Source organism: Chiloscyllium plagiosum, chromosome 12 (assembly GCF_004010195.1).
Source record: "Chiloscyllium plagiosum isolate BGI_BamShark_2017 chromosome 12, ASM401019v2, whole genome shotgun sequence".
Lineage (NCBI taxonomy): Eukaryota > Metazoa > Chordata > Chondrichthyes > Orectolobiformes > Hemiscylliidae > Chiloscyllium > Chiloscyllium plagiosum.
In genome coordinates, this window is record NC_057721.1 from 88,138,809 (window position 1) to 88,164,122 (window position 25,314).

Sequence of the window (25,314 nt, forward strand, 5' to 3'; positions counted from 1 at the left end):
GGAGGTAGCGGCGCTGGGGTTAGCCTGGACTAGGTCGGTCAGTCAGTCATGGAGGGGGTATTGCAAGGGGCTTTGCACTTGTCTACATATACTTCACCTCATTGATTTCTAATCAGTTCACACGCCCTTTGTTTTTGCACCGAATCATGTTGATCTGTGCTCTCAGTTTATTGTCCAAGTAAGTAGGCGAAGAGGGGAGGGTTTCTTTCATTTAAAAGTAAAAGCATTAGCAATGCCAGGGGGGAGAGGGGATGCTTCCATTGTTAGGAGGCGGTCAGCCAGCGTGGGACCTGTCAGCGTTGAAAGGAATATCCAGAGAGATGAGGATCAGGGTGAGGATGGTGATGAGGAATTCCGGGATGAAGGGGTTCCTTTCTACATAAACCGAGGGGGACTCCCTGTTGATGAGGCCACCTGGGATAGGATGTGGAAGCACGTTGCTAAGATCCACCCTGAAGGAGAGAAGATGGTGCAAAGGATTCGAGGCATGCCATACCTTCCCAAGGTGATTTCTACATCCTAAACATGAAATTGTGTATTGTTACTATTAGCCTTCAACATTTAAATCCTTTGGTGGGTTTTGATCAGTTTGGACAATGGAATGATTTGGATTTAAGTACTCAATGAAAAGTCCAAACCAGATTTTTAGGATATATGTTAAAGTGGGGACTTCTGTGTTCAGTTTTATGCTGCTTTGGTCTGTAACAGAGCTTTAAGTGGTCCTTTTTTTAAAAAATATTGCTTGTCTTAAATGGTTGTGATTGACTTACTTAAACTGTCATGAAGTTTCCAGCTGATAATTTTTTTTGAAACTTGATGGCTGAATTGGAAAGCTTTGTGACATTGTGTTCTTAGTCTGCCGTCCTGTGTTTTTCCTCGGCTTCTAGCCAAGGCATAATGAAAATCCTTGTCTGCCTTGCCTCTCTTCTGGGTCTTTTATTGTGTACTTTTCCAAGACCTACCCCTCGCCCCCCCCCCCCCCCCCCCTTCTCCATTTAGTAAAGTGTTACCCATTTTCTGTTCCTTCATCCCTCCCTCTAATCCAGTGATCTTTGTGTTTGTTGAAATGCCAGCTCAAAATCCCTGCTGTGCTCACCCATGTATTGCATAGTAGTATTTTCTGTTACTTTCTGAATTGAGCTCACAGTTCAGTCCAGAGAGCAACAAATTTTCTCTTGTAAATTGCATATCTTTAGGCAATTCCTCTGCAGTTGCTAAGTTATGTTTCTGCATGATAATCATTATTTCAAGAGAAGACTGAACCTTCAGAGGCAGGAACACCCAGTTCAAAATGTACAAGCTGTTTAACAAAGAAGTCCATTTGTAGTCTGCTGTTCACCAAATTTGAATTCATGAGCACTTATTATTTCTATGTCCAGTAAAATGACATCAATGTTTAAAAGAATTCTGTATGAATTTACTTTTATGTTTGCTGTAAATCATAACAGCAATTAGATGGCAATTAGAATATTATTCACTGATAATTGTATTGAAGCTTCTTGTTGGGATTGTGCTGAAAATATCATTGTGGGCAGAGCAATGGTCCATTAAATTTCATGAAGACATTGTAAAAGTACTTAGCACAAGGAAATAAAGTGAATGTGGACTCCATGAATGATGGTCTAATACCTTAGGATAAACTTCAGAGTCTAGACCCAACATAGTTTGTCGAACAGATCCAGAGTGATGATCTGTTTGAACATATTAACTGGAAGTCTTGTACAAGTCAAAATAAGTCATGAACAAACTGCTAGGCTGTGCCCTTGAACACTGTGTCCTGGTCTTACAGTAGAGACAGTGTACAGTGAGGCTATTGTGCTTCTTTTGTATTCACTCGTGGGCCCTTTGCATAGCTGACTGAGCTACATTTATTGCCATCCCTCGCTGTCCATGAGAAGGTGTTGGTGAGCTATTTTCTTGAACTGCTGCAGTCCATGTGCTATAGGTACACCCACAATGCTCTTGGGGAGAGAATTCCATGATTTTGACCAGCAACAGTGAAAGAACCGGCAATACATTTCTAAGTCAAGATGGTGAGTGGCTCTGAGGGGAAATTGCAGGAGTCCTTCTAGATTGAAATGATCATTGATTTGGAAGTTGCTGTCAAAGGATCTTTGAATTTTTGCAGTGTATCTTGTGGATAGTGCACGCTGCCACTATTGAGCGTCGGTGGTGAAGGGAGTGGATGCTTGTGGATGTGGTGCCAATCAAGTGCCTTCTTTGCCCTGGATGATTTCAAGTTCTTACATGTTGTTGTAATATCACTTATTCAAGCAACTGCGGAGTATTCCAACACACTCTTGTCTTGTGTGTTGTTGATGGTTTACAGGTTTTGGGGAGTCAGGAGATGACTTACTCACTACAATATTCCTGGCTTCTGGTCTCTTAAAGCCATCGTATTTGTATGGAAAGCCCCAAGATGTTGATGCTGGGGGATTCAGTGATGGTAACACCATTGAATCTCAAGGGCTGTTTTAAGCTTGTCTGTTTTATTGGAGATTGTAATTGTCTGGCATTTGCGTGATGCATATTTTACTTGCAACTTTTCAGCATTGTGTAAACATAGCAAACATCCTTAAGTTGTCTGACCTTTATGATGGAGGGAAGGTTATTGATGAAACAGCTGACCTTGGTTGGGCAAAGGACACACCCAGGTGTAACAAAAAGGATGGGGAGAACAGGGTTTAGTGAGAGGGAAGAACTGAAAAAAGAATCTGATTTAGTAGAGAAATGATGGGCCTGAAACTCTATCCCAGAATATTTTTAAGGAAGTAACCCTATAAATAGTGGATACATTGGTCGTTATTCTCCAAGATTCTTTTAGACTCTAGCTACTCTCCAATACTGTTCCAATGTACAACACACTTCTAGTTTATTTGGATTTTCAGAAGGCTTTTTCAGGAGGGAGTTTCTTGAAATGGAGAAAGGTGATCAGTGGTGTTCCACAGGGATCAGTGCTGGGGCCACTGTTTGTGATATACATAAATGATCAGCAAGTTTGCAGATGACACAAAGATTGGTGGAGTAGCAGAAAGCATAAGGGACTGTCAAAGAATACAGGAGGATATAGATAGACTGGACAGTTGGGTGGAGAAGTGGCAGATGGAGTTCAATACAGGCAAATGTGAGGTGATGTATTTAGGCAAGTCTACGTCTAGAGCGAATTATACAATGAACAGAAGAGCCTTGGGAAAAGTTGATGGGCAGAGAGATCTGGGAGTGCAGGTCCATTGTACCCTGAAGGTTGCTGCACGGGTGGATAGAGTGGTCAAGGAGGCATATAGCATGCTTGCCTTCATTGGACGGGGTATTGAGTATAACAACTGGCAAGTCATGTTAAAATTGTACAAGACATTGGTTCAGCTGCATTTGGAATACCGTATACAGTTCTGGTCACGACATTAACAAAGGATGTGGACGCTTTGGAGAGGATGTAGAGAAGGTTTACGAGGATATTGCCTGGTATGGAAGGTGCTAGCTATGAAGAGAGGTTGAGTAGATTGGGATTATATTCACTTTTTTTTAAAAAAGAAAGTGGGGGGTGAAACCTGATTGAGGTCTACAAAATCACGAAGGGTACAGACAGGGTAGATAAAGATAAGCTTTTTCCCAGGGTGAGGGATTCAATAACGAGAGGTCATGCTGTTAACGTGAGATGAAACGTTTAAGGGGGATACACGTGGCAAGTACTTTACACTGAGGGTGGTAAGTGCCTGAACGTGTTGCCAGCAGAGGTGGTAGAGGCAGGCACGGTAGATTCATTTAAGGTGCATTTGGACAGATGCATGAGTAGGTGGGGAGCAGAGGGATGCAGATGCTTAGGAATTGGGCAACAGGTTTAGACAGTGGATTTGGATTGGCTCAGGCTTGGAGGGCCAAAGTGCCTGTTCCTGGGCTGTAAAGGTTCTTTGATCTTTGTTTTGACAAGGTCCCACATAAGAGAGATTCCCATATAAAGGGAATATTCCATGAAATCTGGTTGTTCTCGAGCAGGAGGCAGTGAAGGTAAGTATGCAGGTCCGGCAGGCAATAAAGAAGGCAAACTCCATGTTTAGGCTTCATGGTGAGAGGATTGAGTACAGGAACAAGGATGTCTTGCTACAGTTATGCAGAGTATTCAAGAAGATTTGTAGCTCAGGTTGTGGATAAGTTTGACTTGCTCCCTAAGCTGGTAAGTTTTGTCACCATTCTGGTTAACATCATCAGTGTGTCTCCGGTTAACTGTTGGTGTTCTGTCCTGTTTGCTATTTGTGTCTGGATCTGCTGAGGTTGGGAGTGTCATTTTCCAGTTTTGTTGCTGGTTCTGTTTCTTAGTGGTTGGGATAAACCTTTAAAACTGAGATGAGGAGGAATTTCTTCAGCCAGAGGCTAGTTAATCTGTGGAAGTTCTTGCTGCAGAGGGCTGTAGAGGCCAAGTCATTGAATGCATTTAAGGCAGATTCTTAATTAGTAAGGGGATGAGGGATTATGGGGAGAATGGTGTTGAGAAACATATCAGCTCTGATCAAATGGCAGAGCAGATCTCATAGACTGGCCCAGTTCTGCTCCTGTATCTTGTGGTCTAATTTTAAAAATTGGATCCAAAATTGACTTGGTGGTTGGAAGCAGAAGATTATTGTCAAAGGGTTTGATTTGTGACTAGAAGTCTGTGACCATTACACACTCATGGTTTGGTGTTGGGTCTCTTACTGTTTTGTGTGTACATTAATTATCTAGACATTAATGTAGGTGGTATGATTAGAAAGTCTTACAAATGACACAAATTGATGTGGTAGAAAGAATGAAAGCAACTTCAGACTACAGGATGATATAGAAGACCGGTCAGAGTATCAGAACGGTAGCTTAACCCCAAAGAAATAAGAGGGGAGTGGGCCGTTCAACTCCTCAAGCCTGCTCTGCCATTCAGTAGGATCATGGCTTAGGTGATATTCCTTCCACCCACTTTGTCACATTTTCCCCATAACCCTTGATTCCTTCACTGGAGACGGTTATAGAGAGTGGTGAACTTGGCCCGGACAATCACAAAGGCCAACCTCCCACCTATAGAATCCATCTACCAGGCCTGCTGTCAAGGAAAGGCCACCAATATTCTCAAAGATCCATCCCACCTTGGCAATGTTTTTATATAACCTCTACCATCGAGGAGAAGGTACAGAACCTGAACACACGCACCAGCCGGTTTTGCAACAGTTTCTACCCTGCTGTTGTTAGAATACTGAATGGACTCTCAAACTCTTAACATTCGCCTGTACCTGTGTTTTTGTTTTTGCCTTTGCCACTGTTTACCTATTTACCATCTATGCTACTTAACTGTGATCTGCCTGTATTGTTTGCAAGGCAAAGCTTTTCACTGTGCCTCAGTACACATGACAATAAATTCAATTCAATGGTCAAGAATCAATCTATGGAGAAAGTGAGGACTGCAGATGCTGGAGATCAGAGCTGAAAAATGTGTTGCTGGAAAAGTGCAGCAGGTCAGGCTGCATCCAAGGAGCAGGAGAATCGACATTCCTGAAGAAGGGCTTATGCCCAAAACGTTGATTCTCCTGCTCCTTGGATGCTACCTGACCTGCGCTTTTCCAGCAACACATTTTTCAGCAAGAATCTATCTATCCCAGCCTTAAATATACAAAATGACTTTGCACCTACAGCAAAGAGGTTGAAGACTCTCAACCCTCTTGAGAGAAGAAATTTCTCCTCATTTCAGTCTTAAATTGGCTCGCCTTTATTCTGAAACTATGCCCTCTGGTTGAGGGGGAACATCCTCTCAGCATTAATCCTGTCAAGTGCCTTAAGAATCCAAAAATGTTTCCATTAGATCACCTCTCATTCTTCTAAATTCCAGTGAGTGGAGTCCCGACTTGCCATTCCACTTCTTTTTTTTTTTGTTTGCATATTTGACTACAATACATTGGCTTCTTCCCTCCAGGAACCCAACTTTAATGGTTGCCAACTTGAAAAAAAAAAAGCCTTATCACATTTTGCTGTTGAGCTGAAAATGTGTTGCTGGTAAAGCACAGCAGGTCAGTCAACATCCAAGGAACAGGAGAATCGACGTTTTGGGCATAAGCCCTTCATCAGGAATTTTGCTGTTACCTTCCCATTAGCCAATTCTCTATGCATGCCAATAAACTATCTCCAACAGGCATGGATTCTTATGATGTAACCTTTTTTGTGAAGTACCTTTTGTAGAATTCCTTTTTCAAGTCCAGATACAACACATTTACTGGTTTCCCTCTATCCACTCTGAGACTTCCTCAAAGCACTAATGAATCAATCAGATGTGATTTCCCTTTCATGAAGCCATGCTGACTCTGCTTAATTAGATTATGATATTTCAAATGTGCTCCTTTACCTCATTTATATTTATTATTATAGAATCCCTACAGTGTGGAAGCAAGCCATTCAGCCCATTGAGTCTACACTGACCCTCTGAAGAGCAGTCCACCTAGACTCATCCATCCCCTCCCAACATTGTTATCTCCTTAAAACTTATTGCATATTAGCAAATGGAATTTAATCCTGAAAAGTGTGAGGAGTACTAACAATGCAAGGTAGTATATGTTGAATGCTAGGAGCCTGTGATGTACAGAGGAACCTTGGTGTGCATCACCATAGATCCTTGAAGTCAGCAGGACAGGTAGATAAGATGGTGAAGAAGATATATGGGCTTCTGAAGAAGGGTCACTGGACCTGAAATGTTAATTCTGATTTCTCTCTGTAGGTGGTGCCAGCAATTTCTGTTTTTGTTTGCATATGGGATACTTGCCCGTATTAGTCAAGGCATTGATTACAAGAGCAATTAAATTATGGTCGACCTGCATATAACATTAATTACGAGGGGCATGGACAAGATGTATAGAATTTTGTTAGAATACGTGAATATTTGATGACTGGTGTGGACCCAATGAGCCATGGGGTATCTTTTTATCTGTGAGCCTTACTCTGGTTGTGGGTAAAGTGTTGAAAAGGGTTATAAGAGAGGATTTATAATCCTCTAGAAAGGAATAAGTTGATTAGGGATAGTCAACATGGTTTTGTTGAAGGGTAGGTTGTGCATCACAAACCTTTTTATTGAGTTCTTTTGAGAAGGTGACCAAACGGATGGATGAGGGTAAAGCAGTTAATGTGAGAAATTGGCTAGCTGAAAGGCAGAGGGTGGTAGTTGATGGGAAATATTCATCTGGGAATTCAGTTACTAGTGGGGTACCACGAGGATCTGCTTTGGGGCCACTGTTGTCATTTATAAAAATGATCTGGATGAGGGCACAGAAGGATGGTTTAGTAAATATGTGGATGACAAAGGTCAGTGGAGTTGTGGATAGTGATAAAGGATGTTGTAGGTTACAGAGAGACCTAAATAAGCTGCAGAGCTGTGCTGAGAAGTGGCAAATGGGGTTTAGTGTGACAAACTGTGAGGTGATTGACTTTTGGGAGGCGCAACAGGAATAAAGAGTACTGGGCTAATGGTAAGATTCTTGGTAGTGTGGATGAGCAGAGAGATCCCGGTGTCCACATTCATAGGTCCATGCAAGTTCCCACCCAGGTTGATAGGGTTATTAAGAAAAAATACGGTGTGTTAGTTTTTATTTGTAGAGGGTTTTGAGTTTTGGAACCATGAGGTCATATTGCAGCTGTACAAAACTCCTGGTGAGGCCATACTTGGAGTACTGAGTCCAGTTCTGGTTACTGCATTATAGGAGGGATGTGGAAAATTTGGAAAGGGTTCAGAGGAGATTTACTAGATATTGCCTGGTATGGAGGGAAACCCTTGTGAAGAAAGGCTGAGGGACTTGAGGCTTTTTCATTAGACAGAAGGAGGTTGAGAGGTGACTTAATTGAGACATATAAGATAGGTTGGACAGCGAGAGCCTTTTTCCTCAGATGGCAATGGCTAGCACGAGGGGACATAGCTTTAAATTGAGGGGTTATAGATATAGGACAGATGTCAGAGGTAGTTTCTTTACTCAGAGGATAGTAGGGGCATGGAATGCATTGTCTGTAACCGTAGTAGTAGACTCGCCAACTTTAAGAGCATTTAAATGGTCATTGGATAGGCATATGGAAGAGAATGGAATAGTGCCGGTTGGATGGGCTTCCGATTGGTTCCACAGGTCGGCACAGCATCAAGGGCCAAAGAGACTGTACTGTGCTGTTATGTTCTATGTTTTCATGCTATAAGAATTCTGATGCCTTGAAGCCACACTCAGTTAAATATGGCCGTTACTCTCACCTCACCTCTGGAATTCAGCACTTTTGTCCATGCTTTAACCAAGACTGTAACAAGATCAGGAGCTGAGTGGCCCTAGCAGAACCCAAACTGAGCATCATTGAGTAGGTGCTGTTTGATAGCACTGCTGATGACATCTTCCATCACTTTACTGATGGTAAAGAGTAGACTGATGGGGCAATAATTGGCCAGTTTATAGCTGCACTAGAACAGCTTGGCAATGTGTGTGGCAGTTATTGGCACAGTCTTTAGTACTATTGCCAGAATTTTGTCAGGGTTCATAATTTTTGCATTATCTACTGCCTCTACCCATTTCTTGATATCACATGGAGTGAATTGAATTGGCTGAAGACTAGTATCTATGATAGAGGTGGAGGCCAAAATGGATCATCTACTGAGCACTGCTGGTTGGCGATGGTTGCTTACGCTTGTATGGACATATTAGGATCTTCCATAATTGATGATAGGGAACTTTTTTTTTGGAACATCTTCCTTCAGTGAATTGTTCAATTGTTCACTACCATTTCTGAATAGATGTGACAGGACTGCAGAGTATAGCTCTGACCTATTGGTTGTGGAATCACTTAGCTTTGTCTAACAATTGCAGCTTACACATTGTGAACGCAAGTAGTCTTTTTTTTTTAGCTTCATCAGGGTAGTACCTCACCTTTTATATATGTCTGTTGCTGCTCCTGGCAAGCCCTCTTGTACTCTCTCTGGTGAATCCGGGCTGACTCTTGCTTGATCATAATGGTAGAGTTGGGATATGGCAGGCCTTGAGGTTGTTGATTTGCTAGATCTGTTTCAAGTCTGTCCCATTTAGCACAGTGATAGTGCTGCACAACACGATGGACGATGGAGGGTATTCTTAATGTGAAGATGTGACTTCCCCATAAGGAACACGTGCCCTCATCAGCTTCCAAAATTGAATTCCTAACTGACTGAAAAGAGATGAGACATTAAAACAAATTTTAGTCATCCCTCTTTTGGATGTAAAAGATAATGCAAACAATTTGAACTGGTTGGCAAAATGTACTGAGTAGTATGCCATAGGGATGAGAAAAGGTGGGCAAGAAAGTAAGTTGTGAAGAGGATATTGTTATAACAGACGCTGAACCCCTCTGTTAATTAAAACCAAACACCCAGACAAGCTCACTTCGCCTTATAATCTATTAAAAGTGAGAGGGTGTGAAAGAGAACTTCTAATTTCCACTATTTAAAGAACGTTATCAATTTATTTTCCTAACAGAACATTAAACAAAATCTATTAACAAATCTAAGCTCCCTTTTTCTTATTTAGTTACTATCTAACCCCAAAATGCTGTCCCAATTATACAATTATTAAACATTACATTACATTAACTTAATCTCAAGTCCACACAGACTCTGTCTTCTGATCTCCCTGGATTGTCTTTTTTTTTTTTTGCTGCTTTTATAGGAAAAGGTACCTTTTGATGGAGAGTGCCTTCTTATTTCTTTGAGAGCAAGATGTTAGATCTCCAGCTCTACGGCAGTTACTCTGCTGTTTGGTGGCAATTGCTCTGACCAATTTACAAAATGCCCAAGTTTTATACTCCCCAACATTGTACCCTTTTGCTGGCCCAATGCTGTCAACAATAAATTCAAACTCTATTGGATTTTGTTTTCCTGGGCATAATTTAAATTAATTAGTGAAAATTTGAATTGTTGTCAAAACAGCAGCCAAAACTCAGGTACCCATTTAACAGCCAATTGTTACATGTATGTGTTTTGGAACAGCCCGTCTCTTAGCTGTTCTGTTCTGCAGCTGTGGCTGCACTTTAAATTTACTTTAAAATTCAGAAAACACTTTCTCTCCAAGTGAACATACACTCTTTCTTTTTTTTTGACTTTGTAACACTCCCCCTTAAGAAAAAAATGAACCAGAATAAGAAGATGGCTTCTTTTTTTTGGCTCTAATTCTTACTATGAAATATGTGTCATTAATCTAAGTTATGCCTCTCTCATAATTCTGCACATCTATATAAGATTGGAATTGATACAGTCCAATCTTATCTACACTTTTTTTTAAATCCGCGATAACGTATCTGCAATCATATTTTTAACAACCCGCAACATGTACAATTTGTAAATTTAAAGTCTGCAACATAAGACTCCAATGAAATAGTCTCATTTTTTGTCTTTAGGTGAACATACGCACCCCTTCAACTTTGTTGCAATATAAGGAATCTGCAAATTAATGTTGATAGTTAAGTGAATGGGTGAAGATCTGGTAAATGGAATATAATGTGGGAAAATATTAAAATGTTTGACAGGAATTTAAAAATGTTATCTAAATGGTGAGAGTTTGCAAAGAATGTGCAAATTTATTAGGAGAAGTAGGCTTCTCAGTCCCTTGAGTTTATCACACCATATCCTGCCTATCCCAATAATTGAGCAGATGAAAGGCTATTAAGACTTCTGAGATCTGGTATCCCAGTACATGATTTGCAAATGTTCACCAAGTAACGATTAAAGTAAATAGAATCTTTGTATTCAATTCCTCTCGTAATAAATAATAAGGGGAGACTGCATCTGGAGCACTATGTACAATATTGGTCTTTTTTTTTTCAGGAAGAATTTGTGTCTAATACCATGACTGGATGGGTTGTTTTATGGGGATGGGATAGCCTTGCATAATCTGGAATAAGAACCAACTTAATTGAAACTTCATCCTGAAAGTTTTGACCCTGATATGGGGAACCTTGAAGTAGGGGCCACTGTTAAAAGTAAGGGTTGTCCAATTAAGACTGAGAAAAGACCTCATCTGAGTTGAGTCTTTGGAACACTTTTTCTGTTCTTTAAAGGTGGTGGAAGCAGAGTATTTGAATCTTTTCAAGGCAGAGGTAGATAGAATATTGATGAAGGGGTGAAAGGTTATGACCCTTCATCAGAACCAGTGGAGGGAGCTTGGCAAAATGCATACTCCATCAAAATCGCTTTGTAACGAATCCTGATCATGAGAAAGGGAGGCAAGAGGGGAGGGGGGGTGGCCTTTTTGATAAGGGATAGCATTACAGCTGTACTGAGGGAGGATATTCTGGAAATACATCCAGGGAAGCTATTGAACTGAGAAATAAGAAAGGGATGATCACCTTATTGGGATTGTATTATAGACCCCCCCAATAGTCAGAGGGAAATTGAGAAATAAATTTGTAAGGAGATCTCGGTTATCTGTATAATAGGGTGGTTCTGGTAGGGGATTTTAACTTTCCAAACATAGACTGAGACTGCCACAGTGTTCAAGGTTTAGATGGAAAGGAATTTAAGTGCGTAAAAAGTTTTTCTGATTCAGTATGTGGATGTACCTACTAGAGAAGGTGCAAAACTTGACCTACTCTTAGGAAATAAGGCAGGGCAGGTGACTGAGGTGTCAGTGGGGGAGCACTTTGGGGTCAACAACCATAATTTTATTAATTTTAAAATAGTCATGGAAAAGGATAGACCAGATCTAAAAGTTGAAGTTCTAAAATGGAGAAAGGCCAATTTTGACAGTATTGGGCAAGAACTTTCGAAAGCTGATTGGGGTCAGATGTTAGCACGTAAAGGGACGGCTGTAAAATGGAAGCCTTCAGAAATGAGATATCAAGAATCCAGAGAAAGTATATTCCTGTTAGGGTGAAAGGAAAGGCTGGTAGGTACAGGGAATGCTGGATGACTAAAGAAATTGAGGTTTTGATTAAGAGAAAGCAGGAAGCATATGTCAGGTATAGACAGGATCTATCAAATGAATCCTTAGAGTACAAAGGCAGTAGGAGTATTCTTAAGACAGAAATCAGGAGGGAAAAAATGAAATAGCTTTGGCAAATAGAGTTAAGGAGAATCCAAAGGGTTTTTACAAATACATTAAGGACAAAAGGGTAACCAGGGAGAGAATAGGGTCCCTCAAAGATCAGCAAGGCAGCCTTTGTGTGGAGCCGCAGGAGATGGGGGTGATTCTAAACGAGTATTTTGCATCAGTATTTACTGTGGAAAAGGATGTGGAAGGTATAGAATGTAGGGAAATAGATGGTGACATCTTGGAAAAATGTCCAAATTACAGAGGTGGAAGTGCTGGATGTCTTGGAATGCATAAGAGTGGCTAAGTTCCCAGGACATGGTCAGGCATAACCTGGAACTCTGTGGAAAGCTAGGGAAATGATTTGCTGGGCCTCTTACTGAGAAATTTGTACCATTGATAGTCACAAGTAAGGTGCCAGAAGACTGGAGGTTGGCTAACGTGGTACCGCTGTTTTAAGAATGGTGGTAAGGACAAGCCAGGGAACTATAGACCAGTGAGTTGACATCAGTGGTGGGCAAGTTGTTGGAGGGAATCCTCAGGGAAAGGATGTGCATGTGTTTGGAAAGGCAAGGACTGATTAGGGATAGTCAACATGGCTTTGCACATGGGAAATCATGTCTCTCAAACTTGATTTGAGTTTTTTGAAGAAGTAACAAAGGATTGAGGGCAGAGCGGTAGATATGGTCTATATGGATTTCAGTAAGTTGAAACTTTATTGCTGGAACAGCACAGCAGGTCAGGCAGCATCCAGGGAACAGGAGATTCGACGTTTCGGGCACGTGCCCTTCTTCCTCATGGATTTCAGTAAGGCATTCGACAAGGTTCCCCATGGGAGACTGGTTAGCAAGGTTAGATCTCATGGAATATAGGGAGAACTAGCCATTTGGATACAGAACTGGCTCAAAGGTAGAAGACAGAGAGGGTGGTTGGGGAGGGTTGTTTTTCAGACTGGAGGCCTGTGACCAGTGGAGTGCCACAAGGATCGGTTCTTCATTTTGTATAAATGATTTGGATGTGAGCAATCAGAGATATAGTTAGTAGGTTTTCAGATGACACCAAAGTTGGAGGTGTAGTGGACAGTGAAGAGGGTTATCTCCGATTACAATGGGATCTTGATCAGATGGGCCAATGGGCTGTGAAGTGGCAGATGGAGTTTAATTTAGATAAATGAGGTGCTGCATATTGGGAAAGCAAATCTTGGACTTATACACTTAATGGTAAGGTCCTAGGGAGTGTTGCTGAACAAAGAGACCTTGGAGTGCAGGTTCATAGCTCCTTGAAAGTGGAGTCGCAGGTAGATAGGATAGTGAAGGAGGCATTTGGTATGCTTTCCTTTATTGGTCAAAGTATTGAGTACAGGAGTTGGGAGGTCATGTTGCAGCTGTACAGGACATTGGTTCGGCCACTTGGAATATTGCGTGCAATTCTGGTCTCCTTCCTATTGGAAAGATGTTGTGAAATTTGAAAGGGTTCAGAAAAGATTTACAAGGATGTTGCCAGGGTTGGAGGATTTGAGCGACAGGGAGAGGCTGAACAGGCTGGGGCTCTCTTTCCCTGGAGCGTCAGAGGCTGAGGGGTGATCTTAGAGATTTACAAAATCATGAGGTGCATGGATAGGATAAGTAGATAAAGTCTTTTTCCTGGGGTAGAGGAGTCCAGAACTAGAGTGCATAGGTTTAGGGTGAGAGGGGAAAGATATAAAAGAGACCTAAGGGGCAACATCTTCACGCAGAGGGTGGTACGAGTATGGAATGAGCTGCCAGAGGAAGTGGTGGAGGCTGGTACAATTGCAACAGTTAAGGGGCATTTGGATTGCTATATGAATAGGAAGGGTTTGGCGGGATATAGGCCAGGTGCTGGCAGATGGGACTAGAATAGGTTGTGATATCTGGTCGGCATGGACGAGCTGGACCAGAGGGTCTGTTTCCGTGCTGTTCATCTGTATGATCATGGTGCTGTTTATGGGAGCTTCCTGTGTAAATGTTAGGTACCACATTCCTTCCAGTACAACAGCAACTATGCGTCAAATTGGCTATGAAGCATTTAGAGGGAGGGAGTTAGTCTTAAAACATTGAACGACTGGGCCACAATCTATGAACTATACCTGGGTTTGTTCAAGTTTGCAATCCTCTGCTTTGAAGAAACAAAGATGAGGACTATACCAGGTTGGTGGCAGGGAAATTTTTCCAATGGAGAATTTCAAAAACCAATATTTCTGTTCTACTTAAAACAACAAATGCTGGAGATCACAACAATCATTATTTCAGTACAGATTCCAGCATCTGCAGTAAATTGCTCCACACTTCTGTTGTACTTTTTTCTTTCAAGCTTTTACTCAAAGATGTGTAACTGAGGAATTGCTGCCCACTTCCACTTTATGCTGAAAAGCCTCTTTATTGTGACAATAAATGTTATATTTAGGTAGTAATGGTATCATCCAAGGCTCTTAATTCACTTGCAGATAGTGACTCTTCTAATGCTAATTTTCATCGAGTGAAAGAGGAGTGTCCTTTTTAACCATGCCTTGCCTCTCTACTATAAGCATGCCAACTTTTACTTGGATATAGTTTCATGAGTTCATTCTCCAATACCTTCCAATCTGGCACTTTTTGTGTATCAGCTTGGGGAATGACTGTTCACAATTAATCCAACTGCTACCATTAAATTTAACCCTACCATCACTTAAAATCTGATCACCTGCACGTAGAGGAATCCTACTTGTATTCTCCTTTCTTGCAGAGCGACACTGATGTCATTGCAAATTAGCAAATACCATGGATTCGCCTTGGGATATTCTGCAAGCATAAATATGCAGGCAATGCCATTAACTACTCCACTGGATAACTCTGAATGTTTGTTTGTTTATATTTTTAAGATATTAGTTTTTTGTATTTCCTGTGCTTTCAGGTTCCAATGCCATGTGTGCCTACGTTTCAGCTGTCTACGCTTGTACCTGACCGTCTGGAAGCCATACAGAGATACACCAGGGAATTGCAGTATCCTTCAGAACAACAGGAATGCTGGAGTGCTCTAATGGGTTTTTGGTCTGCAGGCCATGTCTCTTCAGAATGGATAATTCAAGATCCAGAAACAAACCGAATCCAATTAGATTTTCTTTCTGAAATATTAATTGGACTATGCTCAACATGTTCTGAAACAGCATGCCCGAAGTGGACCCTCTTATTATTCTTAATAAATATCATGTGCAGCCCCCACCATAAAGGGTGTATAAAAAGGAGCAAGCTGTTTATCCTTTGTTCACGTTAGTACGTAGGGCGAAGCAAAATGTGAGTGAGCCAGCCTGTTATTGTTAAATGATGACCTCATAGAGATGTACAGCATGGAGACAGACCCTTCAGTAGTGGACCAGATATCCTAGTTAATCTAGTCCACTTGCCAGCACTTGGCCCATATCTCTCTAAACCTTTCCTATTCATATACCCATCCAGATGCCTTCTAAATGTTGTAATTGTACCAGCCTCCTTCACTTCCTCTGGCAGCTCATTCCATACAAGCACCACACTCCGTGTGATAAAACTGCCCCTTAGGTCCCTTTTAAATCTTTTTTTTTTCCCCCCCCCTCACCTGTGCCCTCTAGTTTTGGACTGTCCTACCCTAGGGAAATGACCTTGGCTATTCAACCTAATCATGCCCCTCATGATTTTATAAACTTGTATAAAGTCACCCTCAGCCTCCAATGCTCCAGGGAAAATATTCAACCTCCTCCTATAGCTCAAACCCTCCAACCCTGGCAACATTCTTGCAAAACATTTCTGAACCCTTTCAAGTTTTGCAACGTACTTCCTATCTAGGGCAACTAGTTTTGAGTGCAGTATTCCAAAAGTGACCGAACCAGTGTCCTGTACAGCCACAACATGCTCTCCGAACTCCTATATTAAATGCCCTGAAAAATAAAGGCAAGTGTACCATATGCTTTCTTCACTATCCTATCTACCTGCCACTTCACTTTGAAGGAACTATGAGCATGCACTCCAAGGTCTCTCTATTCGACAACACTCCCAGGATCTTACCATTAACTGTATAAGGCCTGCCCTGATTAGATTGATTTGCCTTACCAAAATGCAACACCTCACATTTAAACCATTTGCCCATCTCATCATGGTCACGTTATATTCTGAGGTAATCTCTTTCGCTGTCCACTACATCACCAATTTACCTGTTCCTTTTTTTTGTTTTAATTATTCTTGCCTTTTTGACAGTGATGATATTTTCCTTAAAAGTAGTTTTCATCGCAAATGAAAATTTGCATATTTTCGTGTTGTGACGTAGACAAATGTGGCACTGCGCGTCAGCCTCCCATAGACAATAAGAAGGTGAATTTTAAAAAACCTGCCAAGTTTAGAGCTGCTGCAGATATCTGCTGAGGCATGATAGTGTCATTCCCTCCTTTTTTGAATGGCCTGATTCTCTACAGTTGACCATTGAATCTGTTACTGGTAGTTGGAACCAGAATTATAACAAACGAACTTATTTGTATACTGGACATGATCTCCACGTGAAATGTCTGAACCACTTTAAATTTTCCCATGGTGAATTAATTCTCTTTAAAAATGTGGAAAAGCAGCATCAACATCTAAATTCTCTAATTCCCTTTTAATCAATCAAGACTGAGCCAGACATGTTCTTAATCTACAGGGGAGTTAAGGATTATGGAGTGGGGCTAGTGCAGGTAGGAAAGTGGAATTAAGGCTGTGTGGAGGTTGTGCATTGTCCTGTGTCTGCATGGGTTTTGCCAAGTGCTCTGGTTTCATCCCATAGTCCAAAGATGTGCAGGTTAAGTGAATTGGCCATGCTAAATTGCACATAATGGCCAGAGATATGCAGACTAGGTGGATTAGACATTGTAAATGCAGGGATAAGGTTGGATGGTGAAATGCTCTTTGTCGGGTCGGCGCTGATTCAATGGGCCGAATGGCCTCTGTCTGCACTGTAGGGATTGTATGATTCAATGATCAGCTGTGATCTTGTTGAACAATGGACCAGGATTAACGACTTTAATGGTCGGAGGCTGAATTGCTACACATGATGCTACAAGACTCCTCCAGTCCCCTTGACTTTTTTTTTACAACTGGCAACCAGAATTGTGCACAGTTCCAAAAATGTGGTCAAATTGAGGTTCACAATAGGTTGAGTATTGTTCTCCTGGTGTTAAATTCTGTTCCTCTAGAAATAAAACTTTTTTTTGATTGGTTTTGCTAACTTGTAGCACAGCATTTAGTAATGGGTGTGTTTGTACTTTCAGAACCCTTTGCTCCTCCACCCAAACCTAGCATTGTACCCATTCAAGTGATATAATTAGTGACTTCTATTCTTCCAAACAAAATCTTAACTCCCATTTGCTTGGGTGAAATTTAGATACTTGCAATGCAGTAGTTACAATTTTTCTGCACTGTTTCCTCATAAAAGAAATTAACGAACACTTTTGAAGCAAGGTATTTTTCCACTTCAAATCAAACTTACTTTTTAATTTTTAATTTCTAGATATTCTAATTAATTATTCCACTATTTTGCTCAGCAGCTGTAATAAGCTAATTGCTCTATAATTCCCTGGACTCATTCTGCTTACCTTCTTTAAATATAGGAATATATTACCTGCCAGTTCTCTGGCACTCCTTTGGGGCGGCTCAGTGGTGAACACTTTTGCCTCCAGCACCAGGGACCCGGGTTCAATTTCTGCCTTGGGTGGTACATTCATCCCGTGTCTGTGTGGGTTTCCTCCGGGTGCCCCTGTTTCCTCCCACAGTCCAAAGATGTGCAGGTCAGGTAAATTGGTCGTGCTAAATTGCCCATAGTGTTAGGTGCATCATTCAGAGAGAAATGGGTCTGGCTGGGTTACTCTTCAGTGGGTCAGTGTGGACTTTTTGGGCTGAAGGGCCTGTTTCCACACTGTAGGGAATCTAATCACCACTGGGGCAGCATGGAGGCTCAGTGGTTAGCGCTGCTGCCTCACAGCACCAGGGACCTATGTTCAATTCCTACCTCGGGCAACTGTCTGTGTAGTTTGCACATTCTCCCTGTGTCTGCGTGGGTTTCCTCTGGGTGCTCTGGTTTCCTCCCACAGTCTCCAAGATATGCAAGTTAGGTGAATTGGCCATGTTAAATTGCCCATAGTGTTAGGTGCGTTAGTCAGGGGTAAATATAAGGTAGGGCAATGGGTCTGGGTGGGTTACTCTTCGGAGGGTCAGTGTGGACTAGTTGGGCCAAATGGCCTGTTTCCATACTGTCGGGAATCTAATCTAATCTACTCCCTTTTTCTGGTGAATTCTTTAAATATGTGTAGTCATGTCTCTGTTTACTTTCCTAGATTCTTTTTAAAACCCCTGTATACAAACCATCAGACCAGGGATATTATTCTCTTTGTGCTTGTTGGTATTCACTATAGCTGTTTTATTGTTTGAATGCGCTTTTCTACCTGTTGTATCTCCCTGATAAATACCAAACAAAATAAATTATTTTATTTCTTCCCACTTTCTATTGCTACCTGAGGCATTACCCTTAATGGCCTTTCTTGCATTACAGCCATCCTTTTTCATTGATATGCCTGTAAAATATTCTACTTTTTGTTTTATGCTCATTGATAATTTAATTTCCTAGTTCTCTCTGCCTTTTTTAATTGATTCTTTGGCTTCTTTCCTAATCTTTTCATTTTCTATCTCCTGCGTTCAATTGTTTCCTTATATCATTATTCATCCATGGACAGCCACTGCTGTTTAAGTTTTTTTTTCTTTTTACTTTTACATGATTGTGCTGAACGCCATTTTAAATGTTGCCTTATGTTGATTGACATCATTGATTATCAACATTGTCCCTTTTATATTCCCATGTTCTATTAACCGTCTCTCAATACCGGCTTTCCGCCAATCACTTAACCTGCTTTTTCTTGTATTCTATCCTCTATCATTATCTAAAGTGTATTATGTTGTAGTCACTATCACCTAGATGTTCTCCAAATATGGTTCTTTTGATAAGGGGTATCCAGATTGTACTCAAATAATTTGTTTTCTTTCTTTACCTTCCCCATCATCTGGTGGGTAAATATCAGACTTAGTAAATTTATTCTTTTAAGGCTAGCTTTTGTTGCCAGTTCCTAATTGCCTTTGAACTGGATGTAATGCTAGGCCAGAGGGGTCTGTTAAGAGTCAACACATTGCTATGGAGCTGGAGTCACACATAGGCCAGACCAGGAAAAGATAGTAGATTTCCTTTTCTAAAGAAAATTATTAACCAAGTGGGCTTTTACAACACGATAACTTTATAAGACTTGCTTTCAATTTCAGAATTTATTAGTTAATTTTAAATTCCAGTAGAGTCATGGTGGGATTTGAACAGCGTACCTGGAGCATTAGCCTGGGCCTCAGAATTATTAGTGCGGTGACATGACCATGACGCCACCGTCTTCCCTGAAATACCATTTGGTTATTCATAAAATTAGATGTTCTGTAAGAATGTGATTAGACAATATAGTCTCCATAATAGTTACCCATTCTGCTCATGTCTGCTGTATCTCTGAACAAGATTGCCTACTGCTGCTCCCTTGCCTTCTCCCTGTAGCCCTGTATATCCATCCTTTTTTAGATAATGATTTGGATGATCCATGTGATCTGGATCCTGTTGTATGCTTTGATTAAACCACGTTCTCACATCAATGCATTTTAACTTCTTTTTGCATCCTTTCTAACATCTCATCTTCCCAAAAGTGTAATGCCAGATTACTGTAATCCAGTTAAAGCCGGACCAATGTTTTATACTTGCTTAATGTAGTGTTTAATATAACGTCCTTGCTTTTGTACTGTTTCTGATAAAGCCTAGGATGCTGCATGCTTTGATAATAGTTCTTCCAATCTGTCCTGCCTCTTTTAGAGTCATAGAGATGTACAGCATGGAAACAGACCCTTCAGTCCAACCCGTCCACGCTGACCAGATATCCCAACCCAATCTAATCCCTCCTGCCAGCACCCAGCCCATATCCCTCCAATTCCTTCCTATTCATATACCCATCCAAATGCCCCTTAACTGTTGCAATTGTACCAGCCTCCACCACTTCCTCTGGCAGCTCATTCCATACACGTACCACTGTGTGAAAACGTTGCCCCTTAGGTCTGTTTTATATCTTTCCTCTCTCACTCTAAACCTTTGCCCTCTAGTTCTGGACTCCCCGAACCCAGGGAAAAGACTGTCTATTTATCCTGTCCATGCCCCTCATAATTTTGTAAATCTCTATACGGTCACCCCTCAGCCTCCGACGCTCCAGGGAAAACAGCCCCAGCCTGTTCAGCCTCTCGCTATAGCTCAAATCCTCCAACCCTGGCAACATCCTTGTAAATCTTTTCTGAATCCTTTCAAGTTTCACACCATCTTTCCGATAGGAAGGAGACCAGAATTGCATGCAATATTCCAACAGTGGCCTAACCAATGTCCTGTACAGCCGCAACATGACTTCCCGATTCCTGTACTCAATACTCTGACCAATAAAGGAAAGCATACCAAACACCACCTTCACTATCCTATCTACCTGTGACTCCACTTTCAAGGAGCTATGAACCTGTACTCCAAGGTCTCTTTGTTCAGCAACACTCCCTAGGACCTTACCATTAAGTGTATAAGTCCTGCTAAGATTTGCTTTCCCAAAATGCAGCACCTCGCATTTATCTGAATTAAACTCCATCTGCCACTTCTCAGCCCATTGGCCCATCTGGTCTTGATCCTGTTGTAATCTGAGGTAACTGTCTTCGCTGTCCACTACACCTCCAATTTTGGTGTCATCTGCAAACTTACTAACTGTACCTCTTATGCTCGCATCCAAATCATTTATGTAAATGACAAAACATAGAGGACCCAGCACCGATCCTTGTGACACTCCACTAGTCACAGGCCTAATACAAATAAGCCCTCTTGTCCCTCTGCTACTGTACAACCATTTAGAATCATCCTCTTTATTTTATTTAGTTATCCACATTCATCCTACCTGCATTTATCTGTATTAACTTGCATCTACCATTTGTCTACCCATTACAACATTCTGTCTGTCCTTGTAAATTTTTTCATTATCTTCCTCATTGCAATGCTTTCCGGTTTTATGTTGTACCCAAATTTGAAATTGTGCCCTGTACCAAGGATTTGGCCATTAATACCTATTTGAAAGAGTAAAGATCAGTGCATTGACCACACAGAATTTTACTAGAAACCTTCCTCCATGCCAAAAGGGAACCACTAACGACCACCGTCTTCTGAAACGCAGCCATATGTGTAAACCTGTTACAACTGTTCCTTTTAGTCCATAAGCTTGTACTTCATTTGTATTTTATCCTGTCACTTCTTCCAAACAGCCATTTGGAAGTTCCTGTTCATCACATCAGCAGCATTACCCTCCTCAACTTTCCTTTTTTCCCCATCAGAAGCAGCTGTTTGTTAAACTTCAGCAATGTGATCGATTCTTAACAGCACTTTGGAATCGCTTGGCAAGCCACTCAGTTGTTTCAAAATGGACACAAAGCTTGACGAAAACTATGAAACTGCCTTGCATAAACCTAGGTAGCAGAAACAATCTAAGCAAACCACCCTATCATCCCAGCAAAGCTCTCCTTACAGTTGCAAAACATTCATTTAATACTTTAACCTGCCCCTTGTCTCTATGCATAAAACTCATTTTTAGTTCCCATTTGGCTCCATTTGACATTTTAACATCTTTTTCATTACTTAATCGCCTATAGAAAACCTTTGGATTCCTTTTTCAGGTTGGCTACTGACTTCATCTCATACTGTCCTCTTGCTGCTTTCATTTGTGTTCAGCTCCCCTCTCCACACTTGGCCTGATTTTCTGTTGGAGTCTCCATCACGAGTCTGTCATAAGCACACTTGTTTTTAAAAAAAATTATTTTTAACCTGTTGTCACCCAAGTGAGTTTTTTTTTTTTTGTCGCCCTAACTTTTCCCTTTGTGAAAATACATTAATTGAGCTCTATCCCCTTTTGAAAGTAGCCCATTGTCAATTACAGTTTGCCTGCTAATCTTTTGCCAATTTATTTTGGTCAAAAACAGACATCGCACATTGATTGTTCCTTTGCTAATGTAGCATTTTGGAAGATGCAGAACACTTCATATCAGATGCAAACTGCAACTATGGGTTAATGGATTTAAACACTGCTCTCCTCAGCTAGTGAATGGTTAGAACACTCAGACTAACACGCTTCATTTTGCATTCTTTGGAAATGCGATCACAATTAAAAACAACTTCTGTTTTAAGAATGACACCAGCTGCTTTGTAGAGTGCTATTGTTTCAGGACACAGTGGTAATTACTCTTCACTACTGCCTGGAGGCTTGGTAGGGAGGGATGCATCAGTGTAGGTGAGCTTTGAAGACCTTGTCAGTTTGATTTTCATTTGTCCAACATTCAGACAAAGAGACCTGTCGAATTATTGATTCTGCATTATCATATCTCTCCCAGCAGTCGACAGTAGACAGTTGCAGAACTCCATATTCTGTACGTTCTCTTGTGTCTGCTTCCCTGAAGTGATTCCTTTTCATGCATGTTGAATTAAATTACTTAACCATCCAATCCAGGTACAATCACACTGGAACACAATTTTTTGAGATTAAGAAAAATCGACCTTTAACTGGGTAAGTAGTACTGATCAGTTGTCATTGAGTTATGACCCTTTGGTCAATTCTGTGCTGTTGGCATGTTAGAGCAAACCTGTTCAATGTGCCAGCCTTATAATTAATCACTACAAGTCAGCCATAATTTTCTTCCTGGTTTGAATTTGTTTGAAGCGGTATAAAATGTTCTTTGATAAATTTCAGAAAACAATGGTAAATAGCTTTGTACGTAGTATAAAGCTGTCTTTTATAGGACTGGGATATGATGTCTAACAGAGAATGTTACAACTGAGAGTGTTGTACTGACATTAGGGTTTCTAATAAAGAGAATATTATATTTTGAACAATGAAGAGGGACTCATGAATTTGTCAGTCATTCAGTGCAGAACCAGAGTCTTCAATCCAACTAGTCCATGCCGTTCAGAATCCCAAACTAAACTAGTCCCACCGGCCTGCTCCTAGCCCATATTCCTCCACAGCTTTCCTATTTATGTCCTTTATCCAAATGTTTTTAACTGTTGTACCTGTGCCCATATCCATCACTTCCCACATTTCACACAGCCCAAACCATAATGGAAGCCAAACTCCCATCCATGGACTCCATTTGCACTCTTGTTGCCACAGGAAGGCTGCCAACATCATCAAAGACCCTTCCCACCCTGGTAAAGCTCTCCTCTGTCAGGCACAAGATACAGAAACTCAAACACACGCGCCAACAGGTTCAAGAACATTTTATTCCCCACTGTTATTAGACTGCTGAATGGACCTCTCTAATTTCAAATCTAATGCTTTTGACCACCTACTTGTCAGCCATAACTTTGTATGTCTCACTCTGTCGAAGCACCGTATGATCTGTATGTTCTTGTATATTATGATCTGCCTGTACTGTTCTCAAAACAAAACTTTTCACTGTACTTTGGAACATGTACCAATAATAAATCAAATCAGGAAATTCATTCTATGCATGAACTACTGTGTAAAAACAATTTGCCCCCATGTGTTTTTTTTTTAAAGATTAGATTATTTACAGTGTGGAAACAGGCCCTCCGGCCCAACAAATCCACACCGACGCACCGAAGAGCAACCCACCCAGACCCATTCCCTTACATTTACCCCTTCACCTAACACTTCAGGAAACTTAGCATGGCCAATCCACCTGACCTGCACATTTTTGGACTGTGGGAGGAAACCAGAGCATCCGGAGGAAACCCACACAGACACGTGGAGAATGTGCAAACTCCACACAGACAGTTGCCTAGGCAGGAATTGAACCCGGATCTCTGGCGCTGTGAGGCAGCAGTGCTAACCACCATGCTGCCTCAAATCTTTTATAAATCTCTCTCTCTCCCCTTGCCTTAAAAATATGTCCCCTAGTCTTCACTGGCCACTATACCACCAATTTTGGTGTTATCTACAAACTTATTAACCATGCCTTCTATATTCTCATTCAAATCATTTATATAAATGACAAACGAAAGAGCACCCAACCCTGATCCCTGTGGAACATTGCTGGTGACAGGCCTTGTACCACCACTGTCTGCCTCCTGCCGTTACGCCAATTATGTATTCAATTGGCAAGCTCACACTGAATCCCATGTGGCCTAACTTTCTGATCAACTGCCTCTAACTACTTCCTTTTTCCTTGAGCTTACCAGATCAAGTTTCCCTCAGTGTACCCAACCTAGGCCTGAACTGATATCTTTCTCAAATTTTCTGCAGTTCTCTTCTTGTCTCTTCCAAGTTTATCTTAACTATGAGACCCATCTCTTCTTTCCACCCCACAGCTACTAAACTCACTTCCCCATCCTGGATCCCTTGTTAATTGATATCATTAGTGGTTCTATCTCCTTAGGTACTGCCTCTCCTTTAAATCTAAGGGCACCACTCTCTCTCCACAAATATATATCCCTTAGTCCCTCTATCTTTGTAAATGTCTGCCCCTTTCTCAACCTCCCTGTCCTCTCAAACATGTCAAAACTCAGATACTTGTCTATCTTTCCTGGAACTCCAGATTGCCATCCTTGCCACTGTACCAAAATGGCTTTTTCCTAAGTCACAAATAACAACCTAACTACATGCCTTCTTGATTTGTCTGAAGCCGTTAACATGGTCCTCTAGCTATCCATTGTCATTCAAATGTATGGAACTTCGTTCTACTGGTTTTATTCATAACTATCTGATTATAGCAAGGCATTCAGCTGCAATACGTTCTCTTCCTGCTGCTGTGCAGTTATATTTGATGTTCCAAAAGATCTAACCTTCACTCCCTTCTGTTTCTTATCTATATGTCACCCCTCAGCTACATTTTTGTTTTCATTTCTTCATGAGATGTAAGTACCATTGGCAATGCCCACATTTATTGCTTATCCCTTGATAAATTGATGGTGAACCACCTTTTTGAACCATTGCAGCCCACCTGGCAAATAGAGTTTCAGTACTTTGAGGAGAAAGTGAGGTCTGCAGATGCTGGAGATCAGAGCTGAAAATGTGTTGCTGGAAAAGCGCAGCAGGTCAGGCAGCATCCAGGGAACAGGAGAATCGACGTTTCGGGCATAAGCCCTTCTACAGGAATGAGGAAAGTTTGTCCAGCAGGCTAAGATAAAAAGGTGGGGGGAGGGGAAATGAGGAAACTGGTGAAATCCGAGTTCATCCCTTATGGTTGGAGGG

General features: G+C 41.2%; 1 protein-coding gene across 2 annotated transcripts in view; it reads left to right on the forward strand.

Annotated features, from left to right (window-relative positions):
• Positions 1–25,314, forward strand: part of vash1 (vasohibin 1) — a 56,845-nt gene continuing 31,531 nt past the window's right edge. For both annotated transcript variants that reach the window (XR_006313283.1, XM_043701491.1), the window contains exons 1-3: positions 1–505; positions 14,937–15,025; positions 22,612–22,668. Coding sequence is in view for 1 of the 2 variants with exons in the window: in XM_043701491.1 (XP_043557426.1) it covers positions 233–505; positions 14,937–15,025; positions 22,612–22,668 (419 nt within the window). In the remaining variant the exon portion in view is untranslated. The remainder of the gene's footprint in view (positions 506–14,936; positions 15,026–22,611; positions 22,669–25,314) is intronic.